The sequence below is a fragment of the Mugil cephalus genome, chromosome 11, assembly GCF_022458985.1.
Source record: "Mugil cephalus isolate CIBA_MC_2020 chromosome 11, CIBA_Mcephalus_1.1, whole genome shotgun sequence".
Taxonomy (NCBI): Eukaryota; Metazoa; Chordata; class Actinopteri; order Mugiliformes; family Mugilidae; genus Mugil; species Mugil cephalus.
Window position 1 is genome coordinate 16,450,022 of NC_061780.1, and position 20,622 is coordinate 16,470,643.

At 43.7% G+C, this 20,622-nt stretch overlaps 1 protein-coding gene across 1 annotated transcript in view; it reads right to left on the reverse strand.

Annotated features, from left to right (window-relative positions):
• LOC125016650 (exostosin-1a-like) overlaps positions 1-20,622 on the reverse strand; it is a 35,605-nt gene that overhangs the window by 6,313 nt on the left and 8,670 nt on the right. Inside the window, exons 2-5 of the mRNA XM_047599269.1 lie at positions 6,663-6,756; positions 4,047-4,154; positions 3,021-3,140; positions 310-442 (exon numbers count right to left, since the gene is read on the reverse strand). Of these exons, the coding sequence (XP_047455225.1) occupies positions 310-442; positions 3,021-3,140; positions 4,047-4,154; positions 6,663-6,756 (455 nt within the window). The remainder of the gene's footprint in view (positions 1-309; positions 443-3,020; positions 3,141-4,046; positions 4,155-6,662; positions 6,757-20,622) is intronic.

Here is a 20,622-nt window from a genome sequence, read left to right on the forward strand (position 1 = left end):
ATTAGGCTCGTGAAGGTAAAGGTGTCAGTTAACCCAACCCCAGTGTCAACAACAAGCCTCACATCCAGCCAATTAACCGAGCACAGACACGAGGCGGCGGGCCTAATTGGTGCGCTTCTGTGTGACAAATCTGAAATTAATAAGCAACAATCGCATAACCTGTCAATGATTTACATGTTGGTTTAACAGCTGCCGCGCACCAGCTGCTCCTTTGTCGTGTCGTAAATGATAATCAGTGTGGCAAAGCCGAGGGTGTGCCGTTCGTTCGTGTGGTCCTTAGCGTACAGCGATCGCGATTAATTGACTGACCCAGCTTAGCGTAGAAGAAGGGGAAGTCTCTCAGGTGTGTGGAGTACTGAGGCAGGGTGAAAAGACCTCCAGGGAGACTGTTCCACATGAGGTTACTCCTTGAGGTGTGCAGCAGCACCCGGTCCTGGATGATCTGCACAGACAAGGGCAGTGGATTTGTCAAGTGATCATCATTATCAAGTGTTCATGGGAACATCCAAAAAACATTTAAAAAGGAAACAGGACTTGTACCACTCATCCGAGTAGCTTCTTCAGTTTTAAGAGTCTTGTGGGAAGCTTGAGGTTTAAATAGGGAACTCTGTGGGTAAAAACTCGTCAGAAACTTGCTTGACTTGTTCAGGAAACAACCAGAAACTGGTGCAACTACTTTTATTTTTAACGGTTTTTGGATACTACACTCTGTTCCTGTGTGATTCATAGGAAGAAAATGATCACAGTAAAGATGAAGATACTTTTACACAACAGATCACATCCACACACCCACTGTGGATTGGCAGGAAGCTCAGTGAAAAGAAAAAAGTGTTTCACGTCAACATCATCCATGTCCATTCACTTAAAACTGACACTAATTACTTTGTGCCAATCAGCCGTGCAGTCTGGAAGCGCAGACGCGGTGCTCCTGGACTTCTCAAACCTGCTAAAACAACAATTCACTTCAAATAGGAGGATCCTGCAGAATACAAATGAGTGGTGTTTTTTTTTTGATCACGCTTTCATCTCTCCTCATAAATTCCTGTTATTTTATTCTCTTCCGCCGTTGTCTTCTGAGCGGCTTATTTTTGATTATTCTCTCATCTGTTTACGCCACCTCAATACTTTACACTCGCTTGCCAGTTCATTAGGTACACCAGCGAAAATGAATGCATTCTAAAATAACATTCCTCCACTAAATCCTCCCTCGCGACTGCTATAATGTTCAATATACGTGTAAGAAAGCTGGTAATTCAACCGAGCATATTTTATTAGCTCGGCGGATTATCACTGAGCATTGCATTTAAATGACAACTTAAGTGCCAATAGCTTTGGTTTGGGAAAGAAAGACGTACAGGAAAAAAATACCACAATGTTATTCGAAGAAGGATTCATCACGTTAATGAAATGAGTGAGGAAACATATTCATCTAATTTAAATTTTCCTCCTCGACCGTGGCAGTTGTTCTTCTCGAGAGCAGGATGCTCATCATGCTCGTCTACTTATGAAGCAGAAACAGCTCTTCAGGCTTCAAGAGATGGAAACAAGACTCATAGACACTGGTGATGGAAATGAGAAACAACTGCATTTGGATATAAGTGCAAAGAAAAAAAAAAATACTAATAATTAGTATGTAATGATATCAAAATTTGTCCTGGCTCAGGTGGCATCATCTTTAGCCTTTCAATCATTCTGCAAGAAATTTACATATTATAATGTTATCATTGAAGCTATGTTTAAGATATCCTGAAATATAATGGCATTGGATGTTCCATAATCTTTAGCCAAATTTGCATGTTTGCTTATTTTTGTTTTTCTCTGAAAAGACTCTAACGCAGCGGTAGATAATTAGATATACTAAAAATATAGATAACTAAAAATATTAAGCATTCTCTGGAGCAAAGGAGCAACTACAAACCAAAGAACTACAAACCTGTAGTTTTTTTCATAAACTGACTCTTCAGGTTCATCTTTACCTCATTTACCGCAAAATATCAAACCCCATTGATAACGGTGGCTCCCACATTTAAAGCGGACCCTGTGTTGTACTACGGTATATGCTGGAACAGGGTTAAGATCCTGAATGTGCAAACAGATCGAAGATCAGCTTCTCGGGGCTATAACCTTACCCTGCTGACGGAGAAATTCCAGCTCTGCCTTCTACTACCGTGACTTCCTGTCTCTTGGGATGAGGTGTCTGTAAAACTATCTGAGTGTGATCTGCAGCCAGCTATAAGGCTTACGTGTCACACAGAATGGTGATTTTTTACGAGCTGATCTTCTCCACCTGTTATTCAGGTATCTAAACAGCAAGTTAAAATAGCAATACCGACACCGAGAGAAACTTTGGGATGCACAGATGCCTAATCGTGTCTGCCTTACTTATAGGCAACCCTATATATCTTGTCTGCTGCTCTGTCTTGCACCCTTATCCTTTTTCATTCCTCTGTCTCCGCTCTCATCGTTTCTCGTTTTGTAATTCAAGCCCGAGAGCGGCATGACAGGCTGCTACTCAGCGGGAAGAATATAGATAAATGGAGTCTGACAGGAAGCAACTACAGATATGATTGATAGCCAAGCCACAGCAAGATGATGCCTCCAAACATGACAGCACTGTTTTACAATATACATCATCCCTCTTGGTTTTCATCTAATCTGGTCTGATTGTCATTGCAGGCGTTACGCCTGAATCTCCACAGTCTGCACTCGGTACAAAGTCAGCAAATATTATTATTATTATTCTTACAAACTAACAGATTTATCCTGTATTTGTATTTTATTAAAATCTGTGTCTGTGTGTTTGAACAGTTTGAGTAAGCCTTGGCATTTAGAAATTTAAAAAATAACACAAAAAGACTATCAAGTGTCATGAAGTGCAGTTAAACGTACATGCAAATCCTGAACATCAGAATCAAATGGTTCTTTTCTTCTTGAAATAAACTAATTTGAATAGCGAAATGCTTGTACCGCATATATATATATAGCGTGCCCTGGCATTGTAAAGATAAACATGTGTGTACCTCCAGCGTAGTCAGCACTATCTTCTCCACGGAGTTGAAATAAGCCTCCCATAGGAACTGTGTCTGCTGTCTCAGGGACAGGATCTTATCCTGATGGATGGAGCGCACTGTTGAGGGGATCTGAGACAAAAGCAAAGCATTTTCATATCACTATTTTAGGCCAAACAGAACACAAACAACAGATATCTGCTCAAACTGCGCGGTTATATAATATATCTTAGAAAACAGAGGCACGAAATCACAAACTAAGTTAGCAGGGAGGCAGAGAAAAGCACGGAATTAGTTTTAACTGGGGACCTCCGGTCATTTCTAATAATCATGTGTGAATCATCCATGCCCATGATTTGTAAGTTAAAAAATTACACCGCAATTCAGAACACAGAGGTCCTCAGATAAAAAATGAATCCAGGGCGAATCGACATCTCTCTGATTTTTTACTTTTTCTTGACTTTTGTTTGATTTGAGTCTTTTTTTCTGCCTCATCAATTAAATCAACCAATAACGTGTTCTCCGGCAAAAGTGGAGTTGATTTAAATACCTCCGAGTTGACGGTAGTTTATTAGTATGAAAAATAGAGTTTTAGTATCCATTATAATTTGCAAGGTAATTAAAACCATCTCCGACGCGCAGTGGAGTGAGACGGAAAGTAGCAGAGCCATAACAACGGAAGATAAATTTGACTAAAACACAGAGTTTGTTTATCCCATGTGAATGCACCACATGGAACGTAGGGGGGTAATATTTGAATCACAGGACGTCCTCAGGTAAAACTAAACCCGTGCGAATAGGGCTTAAGTCAAGATACACATATCCTGGAATTAGAACCAAAGAAAACCATAAGGTTTTCCAAGCTCGAAAAAGCTCTCACCTTCAAAATAGTAGAAGAATGTGCAAAGCCACAGTGGTCTATGGACAAGCTCTCATTTTATTCTTCTAGCAGTGTTGGCTGAACTGTTGATGCAATGGTCAGTTTGCTACTGCAAACCAGTGTTAGATGTGTACAACTGTAGTACAAGCTGTACCCACCTGTAATAGCAGCCTTTCATCCCCAATCACAGCGGCAGTGTTCCAGTCGATGATCTCCGAGAAGGGAAGCTCCCACCCATTACTGAGCATCACTGGCACACAAGCTGCCTGCAAGAGGACAAAAAAAAAAACCCCACAAAGTATACGCTTGGTTAGTGAAATGTTTTAACAATGGACTGTGTAAATAATACAAACATACAAAACTAAAATCAGTTTTGGGGAGAGGATGGATGGGAGTAGGATTTATTAGCCAGTGCCATGTGTCCAGTGATGTTTGTCTTTAAAATATTTATACTGAAATGGAACCGACATCCTCCTCGGAGTACAGTTTCTACAGGCAGTGCAATAAAAATAAGCCGAGAAGTGGAGAAAATACAAAATAACTTCCCAATCCGATCATCCAAATTACGGGGTTTTCCAACACGTTTCAATTTCGACTACAGAACCGCTGCAGTGACTTGATTACCAGCTCAAAAAGTGATGAGGCAGCGTGGCTTCATAAAAAAAAGATCAATATACTCAGCGGAAAGGCAGATACACTCTAAAATACACTTGAACATTAAACCCCACTGTCTGTGGGACTAATGAGGTTGCGCTGAAGTGCGTATCCGAGAGCCTTCGTGAATCCACTCGGCCGTTCGTGTGTGTGTGTGCAAATGCATGTTCATTTGTGTCTGTAAGAGCAACGTGCAGCAACGTCCCGCCTGCAGAGAGCGGCCGTATAATCTGTTAAGCGGGGTCCCATTCACTGATTGGTCGCTGCACGCACACGCACACACACACACGCACGTCCAGGCACAAACACTCGTGCATCAGAGTGCTGCAGCGCTCGCCTAATCTCTTTGGTGTCATTAGCAAAGGTAGCAATCTGCTGAAAGGCTGCCGTCCTTTACCTATCTGCTCTCGCACGGCAATCAACTGGAGAGACTCCTGGAGTTCAAGATCATCCCGGCTCATCGTATTACACGGCCGCGCACACAGAACTCACTGTCCTTTTAGAAACGTTACAATGCTACAAACACTCCATACTGTGCAAATGAGTAAAACAGAGCCTTCTGTCACTTGACACCCGCACCGCACAACCTGACAACTTCACCTCCGTCTGCCACATCAATCTCCCCCTCCTCGCCGACACAGCTCTCAGCGCAGTGATGTGAACATCTCCATCCTGGACCACCGCGCCGCTTCCCGCCTGGCCATCTTCTGCCTTCTCACCGCAGCAATATCTGACACCGCAACCTGCTCGCGTTCAGCTGCCCCCAAATCCTCCAATATCTGTCTGCTCTACGGGGTTATGGGCCACGGGTTGATGGACACGCTAATGCCTCCAGGCCGTAGTTCAACCCCGTGCTCTGGCCAACCTCAGCTACGCTGCTTTCTCAGGGCCATCGGTCCAGTGTCTCACCTCACCCCTCACTCCCTTGTGGGGCATTTATTTTCCCCTTCCATCTACTAATGTAAACACAAAAATCATCATTCCTACTCTATTTTCCCCCTCGAATCTCTCTCGTCCCTTGTTGCAACATTTCTCCTTTTACTGGGACTATTGCTTATTGCTACTGTTTGACACAAACATAACTCACACAGAGGAAACACCATAACTTTGCTACAGATTTTTTTGATGACATAAATGATTGACTTCTGTTTTTTTTTGCTGCACTCCAAATACGATATGTTGCAGGAAGGGGAAAAACATTGTACTACGGGGTACAGTATATTTTCATGCGTGGGCATATTCTCATACTGGTGGTCAGAGAGTGTCAATTAAAATAAACTTACTTTTTCTTTTCTCATCCCATTGCTGAGATTAGTTCCGTGCTTTCACTACAACATCTCCTTTATCCTGTGGTTTCCCCTCAAATATTCAGGCCATAATGAGCTAATTACACTCTTTAGAGTTACATATAATACATTTCTTACAACATTTCTCCTCTGAGGCACTAAAAACCTTGGAATTAATAGATGTGAAGAAGTGACACAATTTCTATAAACCTAACAGAGAGTAAGCAGATTGTATGAATGAATGAATGAATGTGCAACAGTCAACCTCCGCACAGACTCTACTCATGAGCGGGGTCGGGTTAAAGCGAGATGGGACACGAATAAAACTAAACACTGTATATGCAGACAACAACTTACGTTACCAAGCAGATGTTTGTTGCCATAACAACGGTGGATGAAGCTACAACTCAATTAATGTGATTAGGCTTCGAAGCAGAGAGAGGAGGAAGATTTGAGTAGGTGGGTGAAGAGAGCCAAAGCGACTGGAGAGAGAACTGAAGTGAAAAGGAGAAAACGAGAAAAAAAACATGGCAGGGACAGCAGTGAGGACGCAGAGTAGAGAGAGGCAGCTGAAGAAGCACTGGCTTAGCGAAACGAAATGAAGTGGGAGAGAGAGAGAGAGCTAGTGGGACTAACTCTGTACATCACTTTTTCCATTCACAAGCTCTGACTAATGGGTTTTTGTTTGGTTGCACAGCTTCGCACTGATGCAAAGATTCTGTGAACCTTCTGAACTTTTGTTTATGTTCATGTGTCAAACAGCACCACATCGATCTTAAGAATTTTTTGGGGCTCGGCCTTCGATGGGGATTCATCGGGGGGTTTGCCACTGACCTGCAGAGCCTCCAGGAAGCGAAAGGAACCCAGCCGTCGTCCTCGAGGTACCAGACAGAAAGTGGAGTTGTACAGCATCTCTCGGTAGTCATACCTGCACGATGACAGATAAGGTCAGAAAGGCGCCGACAACGCAGCATGCGCTCACATGTACAAAATACCAACAAAAGAATATAAACAGTCGCACTAGTGTTCCATGAGAGGTTTTCTGATCCAAATCGATCTTGATTTGAAAGCCGGGGTTTCGCATGACTAGTCTCACAAGACCGCACAACTAGATTAGTCCACATGTGAGGGAGATTCAAAACGTGAGGACGGAGAGGAGCTGGACAAGAGAAAAGTCATGTGCAAGATGTGTCAACCAGAGGATAGATACTGAAGAAGAAATAACGTTGGTTTTGTTAAAATAACATTCATAAGTAAAGAAATATCTCCAAAATAAACCAATCGAATGCGGACACAGTGAATCAGAATCGATTACAGAAATTGGTAATAAGAGCCGGCCCTACTATCTATCAGTATGGATTTGTAGAGTCAAAAAGTATAGCAACACAGCATTTGGGTAAAAAAAAAAAAAAACACCTTGGCATGCAATGGATGGAACCAATCAGATCCATGTTGCTGTAAACAAATTCAGTTTAACTTCTCTCACATTGATTTGACTGGCCCGGCAGATCTTTGCCTGAGCGACTCTAGACCAGCTTTCCACCCACAAGAAAAAAAAAAAAAGCGTGCTTTGAAGTCGGTTTGGCTTCCTGGCTGTATTTGACTTCAGGAAGAGAAAGTTTCTCAAAATATTCTGATTACAGCAGCAGCAGCAGAACAGAAAAGCTGCCTCTTTCAAACACTGGAATACCTGGAAATCCCCAGTACTTTGAGCGAAAAAAGCCCAAACTTTGATCCCGTCTTTATTCTCTTCCCCTTTCTCCACACATCTCCTCGCCCTCTCACCTGGACATCTAAACATCTCTTCCTCCGCCCAATCTAAACCTCAGTCAGCACTCGCCTGGATTAAGGAGCTGCTTGGAATTCCTCCGGTTAAGTGTGCACAGAGGAGAGGGTGTGAAGAAGAGCGCAGTTTTGTGGCGCCTCGCTGTGCTTTAGATTAAGTTTTATAAAGTAGGAGTGGAAGTGCGTGTATTTTTCCACGTGTATTAGCTGCAAACAAGTGCGCATTCAAATGTGAGCTAAACTTAAAAGTTGTTGCATAAGAATGAAAATATGGAAGTACAGATAAATGAAAGTGTGTGTAGTCAAACTGTGTGTGCCAGGGCTACTTCTTTAGCTTCTCCTTTATGGTATGTGTACAGATTTATTATGCCTGAGGCTGCACTCCCTTATGCTTTGCTAAGTGCATTGCTAAGTATCGATATAAAGGTGAAATCCTGTGCAGGCTTGCTGAATCGACTGACCTTTTCCAACTGCACAGGTCTAGATGCATGTCAGCTTTATACCATGCACATTTGCTTAAAGCAGTGTGCAAAAACATGGGCGCAGTTCAACATATTATCATAATGAAGAATAACTCACAAACACATTCTGAGAAAAGTAAAATGTATCTCAAAATAGATAAATGTCTTTTGATATACCTTTTAGTTTTTATATGTAGCAATAAAGAGTACGTGGATCTTAACCACGAGTTTGTTTTCTTCAGAAATACCGCAGACAACACACACGACGAACTTTCCCCACCCACAATGATCTGCCGGGGGAGTTTTTCTGACAACAAAATGTCTGCCGTCGGAGAAGCAAGATGTTGAGATATTTAAAAGACGCTGAACGTAACTTGAAAAGATAATTATCCCAAAAAACAAAAAAAAAAAAAACAAGCTGAAACAAGGAAAACTGGACTTGTAAGGTTTCCCAAAAACATTTTGCCACTCAACCTTGTAGCTTCTTTAATAGACTGTTGGAAAGTTAAGGCTTTAAGAGGAAAATCTGTGGGTGTATCCCACCTGAAACTGACATGACGGGGGTCTGCAAAGACTAGATACTAAACTGCACGTACACTTCTGTGCAAAGGTAATTTTTGTGTTAGTATCAAAGGCAACCACGACAATAATCATTTACAGATGGACACAACACTCTTCTACCGACCTGCAGTAATTTAACATTGGAGTGATAAACGAGTGCATTTCAAAATATCCTTTTCTGTGACGATGAACCATCCACCCGGATAATCCCGCTTTAGACGACACATTCCATTTACAATTAACAGCCACTCTGGTGACTTTAGACAAGATTATCAGCCACAAAAAGCCACAGTTAAGCTTGATGCTGTTGATAAAATATCCTGTAAGTAATACACCAGTAATACACATGGACATCCATTATTAAAGTAGGACCTATTAGTGGGCCAAAGCAAGTAATACCACAGACTACGGTTGGATCACAGATGCTGTTCTGATCTGTGCATCTGATTCATCGGTCTGAATCCATCACACACAACACGGGCCGTCATTAAGCACGGCGAGCGAATAATCCAGCCAGAGGCACATAACAACTGACCATTTTTCAAGCCTATAAAAACAAAAGTATAGGCCCAAATCTGTGCCTGTTCGGGTGTAAATCTCTCATGCATCATATTTCCTGTCAGCGTAAACTCGGCAAAGACCAGATGTTCGTCTCCCCGCATACCTCCATTCTCCCCTCGTCTTCCAGATGGCTGCTCGCGGGGAGGAGCGGTTTCACAGCACGCTAGCCCATGTCAGCGGAGACATTAAGGATGATCAACATCATCAACAAACTCTCGCCGCGAGGAGAATTTTCCATGTTATTATTCCCTGACCTTCGAGCACAATGCATGCCAACAGACTGGCGTCATTACTGAAAACCTGGTAAAATGTCTAAGTGCTTACTCACAACTCGAATCTCACGGCACTGCTGGCAATTAATGCCCCACGCTATGACATAAATTCAACGTTCAGATGAAAGGAAAAACAAACAGCACGTCCTACTGTAGCGCGTGTGACAAAATGCATGCGGTGGACACAGTCACACTTAACCTCAACCAACGGTGAGACCACACGGTTGACATTTCCCGACCATACAGTTGCAGAAACTACAACCTACTACATGTCTAATACAACTTGTGAGTCTGTGATTGTCGGGGTGAGTGAGACAGTTGCGCGAAACTGAGAAAAAAAGAAACCCGAAAGTCTAGCGTGTGTTTTACAAGCGTAACGAGCGAAAGGGTTTTAGTTTCGGGGTGACGAGACATTTTTGCATGATGTGCTGAATGGAAACAGTGACTCAAGGTTGAGGGTATTATGCAAGAGGAAAGAGAGCTGAAGCCAAAAATATACACATGTATATACTGTACAGAGCACGTACGTCAGGAGTCTAAAGAGGAGGCTGATACGGACAAACCACTGTTACATTCTAAAAATATAGCTTCCGCTGATATCAAGAAACTAAACAGTGACCAAGTTCCCAATTACGTGCACACCCTATATCAACAATGGGAGAAGTGAGTCAAGTGTACAATCCCGCATCATTATTTCAACACCACCGAGGATCAATAATGAAACAGTTCAGTCCCGGCACGTGTCTCCGTTTTCTAGGTCTCTCGTCGGGCAAAAAGAAACAGCAGAAAAAAGCACCTGGCAGTAAAACGACAAAACTTCCAATTCTAATAAATGCGGAAAGCTACTACTGTTATGTCATCTTTAACTAAACCCATTTGTCCACGCGGCGTTCATTAATACTACAGAAAAAGGAACACGGCGTGATTCAGAGAAAGAGAAAAGAATAACACGAAGTGAGCTGGGTCAAGAAAAAATATCAAGCAGTCTCCTAGCAACAAGAACGGATGGTGCGAAAAAGAAATGCACGGCTCACTTTGTCAAGTGCCAGAGGAGGCTGAGAAGAACAGCCAAAGTGTTTGTCTCCCATAATCTGTGCAAGAGCCCACACACACACACACACACACACACACTCACAACATAACAAGTCAGAGAAAGGGCTGCGATCAAAGGAGGTAGTGCTTCAGAAGCTCCGTGACGAGTCAAAATGTTCACGGGGGTTTCCCCAAACTGCCTTCTGCCCTGGGACTACGTGCGCACCGGGGACTATGAACACATCTTAAATACTGTCCTCTACACAGCATGTCACAGGTTAAAAATTATTCCATTTGTATTGATTTTGAGGATATAATGAATCTCTATATATTGCAGGATTTTAATGGCATAGACTTGGTAATTTTTTTTTTTTAAATCAGGGAATGATTGACAAAGTAAATTAAATAAACCCTTTTTTTTTCTAGACTTAACAGACTGGAAGCAGGAAGAATCATGTTATCCAGGAAAAGGTCGGCCGTTGGACTTCATCTAATGGAAAACCAGTCATTAAAATGCCCCCATTTTGTCAATCTTCATTAAAAATACATCGCCGTTGGCTTAGCAGTGGCCTGAATTATTGCATGTGCTGAGACTTCGGTTCAGTTATGGCCTTGGAATCCAATCAACTACTGATCAGGGGAGAAAGTGTGAAAAGTGTCCCGCCCGTAACGTTTTGGCAATGCACCCGCTCATTATAACGTGGTAGTAAAAATACAATGTGTTAACCCATTAAAGAAATAGTTTTAAAGGATTCGTTTGGAAATGGGGTTTAAATATCTCCAAGAAACTCTACAAATTCAGTTGCCTTTCCTTTAAATCTATGTCTGTACCGTGACGTGAATGACTGAGAACCTTCACAGACAAGTGTTAACCTCATGTGAGACATGTAAATGATCAGTTCAGACTATGAGGGTGAATCAACCAGCCATCACATCGACATAAGCGCAAAGCCCAGGTCGAACTATTATAATAAAAGTTTATTTAAATGCGATGGCTGCAAACCAAACCAAAATTCCCCCAACGTGAGCTTCAAAGGGCCAAGCTGAAGGCAGCCCTAATACCATCCTCTCACCCCACTTCAATCCAAACGCTAACTTCATATCTAATTTTCTGCTTCCTCTCTTCTGTCACAGCTGAGTCGGGTTGATAGGCAGTTGGCTGTTGCCAGGACCGTGAGTTCGAGCCAGAAGAATTTCGGGCCTGAAAGGCACTGAGTGAAAGTGAGTGTCACTGGATGAGAAAAGAAAAAGAAGGGGGGTAAAAAAAAAAAACAGCAGCTGACAACTGCACATTGTAACCAAGCCGCACGCAGCCAGAGCCAGCCGTGGCAGGAATGTCACTCACGCACGACGCAAACACACACGCATAAAGCCTCATTTTGATCTCAATGCACATCAGAGCGACTGCAATAGTTCAAGACACTGCCAGAGCCAGCTAGACCCAGCTGCTTTGTTTTCTGTCAAGGCTGCACACCACGAACCAGACGCACACAACGCACAGCGACATGCCCGAGGAGGGAAAACCAACACTCATTACGTGCACGAAAACATAGAAACACTGAATATAAATTTCCACACGCTGTGCGGAGAAAATGATCCCTCGTGCTGATGTTACACGAGGTCAATTTGCAGTCGAGACGAATGTTAGGAAGAAGAGCAGTGTCTGTTGTATGGCGAGTGTGTCAGGCCTCTGTAGAAAGCGATCCCCGGGGAATGTGGAAACGTTATACATTGGCTGCGGTTTTATTGATTTTAGAGGAAACCCGTACCCCAATCCAATACAAGATTCCACCACCGAACGTCTCGGTTTTTTTTTTTCTGTGTTTCTGCGCCTGGGTTTAAATTACACTGATTCCTATTCCAGAAACGCCACGAAGCCCATAACTAAGAACGTCAAGAGATGCGGGGATGGCACACGATTTAGCAGCCGGAGTAACTGTAAATAATGTGACACAAACTTGCCTAAAGTTACGGGGCTTAAAATACTCCGTGGGCCTCAGGACGGGACACTGCAGATTAATGGCTAAGAATATTATGACTGAGAATCACTGCACTATCTTGTACTTAATGGCATAATTAATCTCGACTGCTTTACCTGCAGCCATGATAGATGAGAAACCTTTGTAGAGCACTGGTGCCGGCTAACGCCGCCTCGAGCAGGGACTATGATATTATGCTAGGACGGGGAGAAAAAAAAAAAGGGTGACGGCACAGCTTCCGGGAAGTCATGAATCAAATTGAAATAAGTCTGAAGCGTCGACATAACTACACAGTCACAGTGTCACCCAAAGTTTGGCGGCATTACGACATCTGGGGGATCACGGTTCGAGGTTAACAGAGCTGGGATTGGCCCCAAAAATGCATTTCCTCTACGTCTTGGCAGACGGACAAACACAGAAACGTCTTCTGCTCGGACGTCTTCTGTAATCTGTGTTGTAGTTCTTTGAGTAAACATAAATGTTGTTTCACATCTATAAGCTGCAACTCCAACTCGAGATGCCGACAAATTACTACAACTATGTCAACACACCAGCGCACGAGTATAAATGGTCGCACCGGATTAGCCTCCTATAGTCTAGGTTCTCCATATAAACCAAGCTGGATGAAAATATTTCCTGTCTAAATAAAATGAAAGAATATCCACCCTCCAGAGCAAAGCTCAAAGAGACGTAACTGCTCATTTATATCAAATGAGAAAAATTAATTGATTGGAGAAATGTTAGACAAAGGCAGGAATCAGCATGGACAAGCTCTTAACTTCTTAGCAACAATAATAGCTAATAAGTCACTGCATGTGTTCATTTTCAGCACACATGTTGGCCAGATGAAAGTGTTAGGTTGTTACACTTTATTAGAAAATGGGACACTTTAACAACGGCACAAGAATCAACATTGCTGCCTAATGGGGTTTGATGAGCACTATACACTCCACCTAGAGTCCATGGAGCAAAGACTGCAAACACCAATATGACTTCAGTCCCCCAAGGCACCTTGGGCTCACTCATCTTCCTCTGGTTAATGAGTTCAAAGACAGCTTTATAAAACATTTACAGACGCACGGGGGGGGGGGCTCTCAAGTATCCACCGCATTACATGACCCCGGGTTAATTCACCCAATTACTATGCTTTAACTCGTCTTTTACTTTGCTCCTTCTCGGTCTCAATCAATCTTAACCCCACTCTGACCAGAGGAAAAGCAGGACGCTTTCATCTGCATCGATATTACTCCTCGAAATAATGCGCCCTAGCGTTGGTAAGAGTGACCCACACACACAAGGCAGGTCGAGATTTATCCAAATCTCCATTCGGAAAATACTCGCGCTATACCACCGGCGAAAATTTTTCCACATCTCTAATCAGCCATCTATCAGCCTGAAGAGTCTGATGAGTAGGATAGTTTGAGTGCTCTCTCGATACCATAACCAGGACGAGGGGCTCTTGGAGATAATGAAAAGCCTGTTGTTAATGGAACAGCCATTAGTGCAGGAATGTCAGGGATGACTTGTAAAGTCAGGGAACATAAAGATGTCAGATCAGACGGTTAGGGTCTAATTACCTGACTGCGGCGGGCCATGAGCGACTGCCCTCTCCGGTATTAGCTAAAAATGATGAGAGTAATATAAATTTATGTCGACTGTATCCTGTGTTTCGAAACACACCATTAGCCCTGAGTAATACAACCTATTCTTTAAAGCTTCTAAAGCTGGCCCTAAGGAACACGGGGAACAGTCTGGACCAATATTTATTCTACTAAATTCTCCTGTTTATGCGTTCTCAATCTAAGTAGGTCGCTATTAAACCAACGGGTAAATGGCTAACTGAGAAAATAAGTGAGGGTATATGTATATCACACAAGTCTCCTATTAAGAACAAAAGCAGAAGCCTGTGAGTTTGAAAGCCCGCTGGCTCGTCACTGACGTGTGCTAGACACAAAGACTAGTCGCTAGTAACGTTGCAGTGTTCTGCAGGAAAGATAAGTCCAGGTCAGGAATGTCTCTGTTCCCGGGCCAAGCCGGGCGGACGGATTGAAGAAGAGATAGAAAGACGGGAGGAGGACGACAGCCCGGGAGAGAGGGATTGAATGACACCGAGGTGGAGGGAGAGGCAGAAGGAAATAGGAAAGTAGAGAGTGATGAATGGACGGGAATTGAGAAGGGAAAAGGGAGGGCGGGAGGCAGAGGGAGAGTGATGAAAGGTGGGCTGGGACGCGGGGAATAAGGAGAGTAACAGGCATGAAGAATATGGAAACAGAGGAGAGATCAGAAAACAGATGAAACTTTAATCGCAAAAAAACAGGTCTGCGGTGAAATCTGCTGTCGATCCACAGGCTGCCACCTCGCTTTAACAACAAAGCAACCATGACTACAGCCATGACAGGGAGAAGGGAGCTCGGTAATGCATGTCTTAGTCTAGATTTGGGATGTTATCAACCGAGTCTGCTATCAATGCAGCATCAAATGGACTTGTAGGCTGTGTCGGATCTGGTCCAATATCCATCGTGCTTGGGGGGGAGGGAGGATTTAGATAAAGCCTGGCTGCTGATGGTTGGATATGCCTGGACTGAGATGTCTGCATCACTGTGTTTGCGTGTGTAATTTTGGATAATAAACCGAGGAGTAATGCAACAGCCAAAATGCGAGGCCGTGTACCCAAGTGGCCATGTAGCCATATGTGAACGTGTGGGCTTCAGTCCCTTTTTTTGGTCGAACCAAGGGTCAGAATTATGCAAGTGCTTTCAGGTTAAGAGCGGGACAGAAAGTGCAGTCAGTCAGTTAATGTTATGCTACATGTGCTGGACGCAGCTTAGACATTTTGCTTTTTTGAACGGAAAGTGTGAGTCTATCACGGACGTGTCCATGTGACAGTTATGATCACAGTCAGTGGTAGTCAGATGAAGGGTATTTTCCTGTCATAGGACACCATCACAAATGTTTCACAGCGGAGCCTAAGCAGAATGAGAAAAAAAATACGTAGCATATGAAAATAAAAAATGAGTACATAAATCTGAAACATTGTTTGGTCACATCTGACTGGGCTGGCAAAGAAATTCTAGGCTACCTGTATTATTTCTCGTTTGAAAAGATCAGCAAACACACAAAACATTCAGGAGCATGTTAGCCGGTGCCGGTCACTTCCATAAAAATGACAAAGGCCGATTATTCCATGGGGAAACTCGAAGATGAACAGAAACCCAAATATTTGCAAATATTGAGGTGCGGTTTCTCCAACCTGCCAACGACAGCGAGCCTCAAATGCTCCGGGAGAAGAAAGACCGAGAGTGCAAAAACCAGTGCGAAGTAATGAGGAGAGCGGCTTCATTCAGCTGCCGAGAGAGTAAATTAGTGTCTCGCCAAGTCGAGCCGCCAAAAAACCAAGTGTAAACACAGTCTTCAAGCTCTCGAGAGGGAAAAGATGATTACCTCACAATTACGAGACCACAGAGGAGAGAGAAGCCCCATTGCCTCGGTGACAGAAAGAGAGATCACAGGGCGGCGGCGGTACTAATGATGATGGGGAAACTGAGAGATGCTACAGTTTAACCCAGAGGATACACAAAAATTGGAGCGACTACCCAAAGTTTGTGGCGCTTGGCTCTTCGAAATGACAGAAGAAGAGGGAATGTCGGTTTTGATGCCAAGCTGAAGTTTTGTTTTTTTTCGATTTCAGCAAAGCTACAATCAATTACGTTACAAAGGGGATGGGAATTGATCAGATCAATCATCAATTATGCATATCGGTCGAATTTTTCGTCATTAATTCCCAAGACAGCTGTTTTATCATCTGTCCATCTCCCCTGACACTTGACTTGAACATGTAATAAATAAATAAATAACACAGAGAAAATACAAGCCAAATGAAGCCCTAATGAAAATGTTAAATTATGGGTACTTCACATTAACCTTGACAGCGGAGGTGATGAAAAACATGACATTCCTGGAATTTACACCACGCTGGGCAGACAGGTGTTTCAGCATGTCGCTTGTATTTGCACCCTCGCACAGCAGGGTTGGGAGGGGTGTATGCGTCTGGTGGATATGACAAAAACGTTCTAACTTACTGCATGTGGTAGCGGCATCGATGTGAACACGTCCAACAGCGTTGGAGTTTAATGTTTAGAAGAACTGATGATATTAAGTCGCTCATTTTATACTTCTACAAACTCCTAATTAAAACCATGACGGTGGCAGTATGACAACAACGCCAAGTGTTCAATCACAACACTTAACACAATTAAATTCACACCAACTCCGACCCATGATCCGTCATCTGTCTCCTCAGAACCAGCCGTCTCTCTGTCTGCAGCTCCCAAGCATCCGAGTGGAGAGTATCCGAACAACCCGTCTCTCCCCCGGCTGACGGCGGGATGAGTGATGGGTTTTTATGTTAGTTTTTATCGCTCTGTAGGAAGAAATAAATCAGCAATGTTTTATGTGTGGACTCACTGTGTTTATTGCTTCGAAACGGCGAAATCAGAACCTTCACCGTGCCACTACGAGTCTTAAAGTGTAGAGACGCTTCAGTGAAGGAAAAAAACAGACATTAAACGTAACAAAATGCAAATTCCTAACCCCAACCCAGCACGGACTGACACGTCCGCTTATTCCGTGAGACAGTCGACTGACTGACATCTTTGCTTCGGTGTGGATTTGCCTTTAAACTGAACCGAGGTTGCGACTCATCTAACGAATTCTCATTCACTAATGTGATGATTGTGTGTAAGGGCACCCTTATCCTAAAGGCACAGACGCTCATAGATCCACCAACACCCTGCTCAGTGCACAAGCTTAAGTCTTTTCATACACATACAACAGAAAGAAAAACATATGAAATACGGGAGTAGTGCAAATACTCGCACAAATTCTACTCATTTATTTTTTAACAGTGAATAACAAAATACACACAACAGATAGGTAGATAGGTGATGCTGCCAGGTTTCAAAAACATCTGAGGGCAGAGAGAGGACAAGATGAGGTGAAAAGGTTTGTAACGGTTGCTAGTTGTTCAAAGCAATGTCATATGCTGTCAGTCATGGCATTTTACAAACTATCACCGCTCATCGCTCCGCGTTAAAGGGACAAACCTGATTTTTAAGGGGGAACCTGCACCGCACAGGAGCGCTCTCCGAGGAAGCCGAGTTCCTCCGCATCCTCGCAGACACGCCGGCCCCCAGAACAAAGCTTTATCGTCTGTTAATGAATTCCACGGGCAGCGGCGCTTGCTGCTGCAGGCAGGTAATTAGTTTGAACAGCGGGAAAGATCAAAGACAACACTTCCTGTCTCGCCCTCTGGTTGTGACCTCACAGGGGGAAGGCAGAGATTTCACAGGGTGTGGGAACGAAAAGAAGTGGTATGAAGCCTATAGCCAACAGGCGCCGAATCGTAATCTGAATAAATTCAGTCTGAATCAGAGGAAGTTATCCTTTCTGACAACAAGAAAGCGCTTTACAAATGAAACGTCCGCTTTGAGTCTGTCAGCAATACACGTTTTTCTCTCTCATTCAGCTGATTCTCATCATGATTAAAAAAAAAAAAATTGCTGTGTTTTGCATAGTCTCAATGGGCACTTAATCTGTTAAGGGCTGTGGAAAGAGGTTGAATAAGGCCACCGTTTCACAGAAGGGTTAGGACTATCGCACACTCCGGGTTATCATCACGCGTGCTCGAGCTTCCCTTCCTCTCGCGGCGCGCCGGGTGAAGCCCTTATCTGACGAGTCCGCAGAGGACAGCGAGAGATAGCTTATCTGTGTGTGCCAGTTTTTATCTGATGATCCAAGTCACTACCCAGCCAAGACCCACAACATGGTGGCTCGTCATTTTTTCGATGCTGCCAAGTGTGGTTATATTAGCATAGCACAACATGGCCTGACACGGTGACGATGATCCATCGCCAAGGTACCTTTGAGAAAATAAAATGGCCCAACTTGTCAGTCAATCCTCCCCCCCTGAAAGAAAAACACTGGGGTTATTTTTCCCTCCCATCTTCCACTGTAATATATGAAATATTAAAATACACGTTGTGGCACCAAGTCAAGTGCCAAACACAATGAGAGACTCCACGCTGGTGTGCTCTGCAGGTCTCCTCTGCGCGCTGACTGAAGGATTAAAAGCCCATAGGATTTGACTGGCATTGGTTTTTAGAGTGGTGCTTAATTCTGCATGTAACGCTCACAACATATTTCATTGTACACGGGGGATAATTGAGAAAGCCCCCGTCATGCCGGGCGAGCAACTTATCTGAGTGTTTGAGAGGACTGTTAATGTGCCTCGTGGGTCACGCAAAACACTGGCTTACCGGGTGATGAGTCGGCTCCATTAGGTTACATCTCTGTCCCTAAACGCTTCACCGGCAGCCCTTCAGATGACTTTGCTAGAGAGACCTATCAAAAATGAATATTAAATCTACTCGGTCATTTGTAGTTTTGTTTTGGATGCGGTTAAAATTTTCAACAAACCTCATTATTCATATGAGCACTTTCATACCAGCTTTAACATATTTTGCACTGAACTGGAATTGCTATCGCCCATCACAAATGTCCCACCAATTATCCCCATCACTATAAAAAGCTGGTTGCATAGCATTACCATTTCTGCTTCTCTTTTTCCCCCCCAAACCTCAGCTCTCTCAGTTTCAAGCTAGTTTTTGCAGCACCCCCATCCATCCTGGCCTTTGGCCACCCAGTGGACTGAAAGGATCACTCCCTGACGCTTGACATGTGTACATCCCTTTCCTCATCCCCCCTCTCCAAGCATTCCAAGTGGAATAGATCACCTACACATGACTGCCAAGGACGAGGCATACATCATCCTGTCAGGACAAGAGTCGAGATAGAGGGAGAGCATGGCGAACAAATGGAGCTGCCCTCAGCCCTTAACAAGTGGCCTCCGAATAGAGAGCGAGAGCGCGGCTAAAACCCATTCAGGCAGATAAAGCAGATTTGAATTTGAATCGAGGGAAAGAGAGAGAGAGAAGGAAACCACGCCGCCGCCACTCGAGCACATGCTCAAGTAAACAAGATGCCCGATTTTGATTCTTCTCAAATCGGGCTTGACTGGGTCACAACAAGTCACTGGGCAAGAGTTGAATAAAAGGTCAAGGAGAGTTTACTTCTTCACACGCACTGGTAGGAATTAATAAGAGACCGGAGAGTTGTGAACGCCGACGCCGTTTACTCTCGGCCTCCCTCGCCATAAATCCTGGCAGTGAAAACTGCCGAGGCAATACATTTTTTAAGAGGAAATGCTCAACTCTTCCAGGAATCCATTCAGTCCTGTCAGACTCCCAGATAAAGCACACATAAGTGCAAACACACAGGATGAAATAATGTAAATAAAAATCAATATTCTCTTTGGGCTAAAAGTAAAAGACGATGATTTGATATGACTAAAATGAATGGTGGTGTGAGCTCTACGTGTCGGCTCTTATGTGCGCCGGCATTCACCTGGAAGTCAGAATCTGCTCGGTTGTTTTTGCATGACATGACTCCGTTATGTAGAGCAACAATGCCGGCCATGTGATAGCCAGGCTGCTCAGTTATCTACTTTCCTTACATTTGTTTCCATAGCTATCACTTACCACGAGCTCTTTAAATATGAGCAGTTTCTAATCCCGAGGGTCTGAGTGAAACCGTATCATCCATACAGCTGGTTGCTTCACCGCGACACCAGGCGAGGTTCCATTAGAGGTAGGAGCTAAATAAAGCCCTCTTAATGCCATAAACATCAGCTACGAGAGCCGCGACGCACATCATATGATTACACTGAATCATAAGGAAACACAGAGCTTGCAAAAGTATTTCATCTGCCATGAAAAAATAACTTTTAACAATAATCCACGTGTAAAGGGCAGCGTGCGTCATGGAGGCACATTTCCTGTTCCGCTGCCAGTCACCATTGCGAAAGATGAATGTCAGCAGACAAAAACTTTTTGTCAATCAGAGCATTCAAAAGAGTTCATCCCTGATCGCCGTAGTCAGTGGCGTAATGTGCCGTAATGTGGGATTCAACCTGTTTATAACCACAGAGACAAGACGACACAGGGAAACAAAAGCCAGCGGAACAGACATCAGGTCATGCTGGATTTACACAACTTCTCACTGTGGAACTGGCACCAGAATTAAAGGA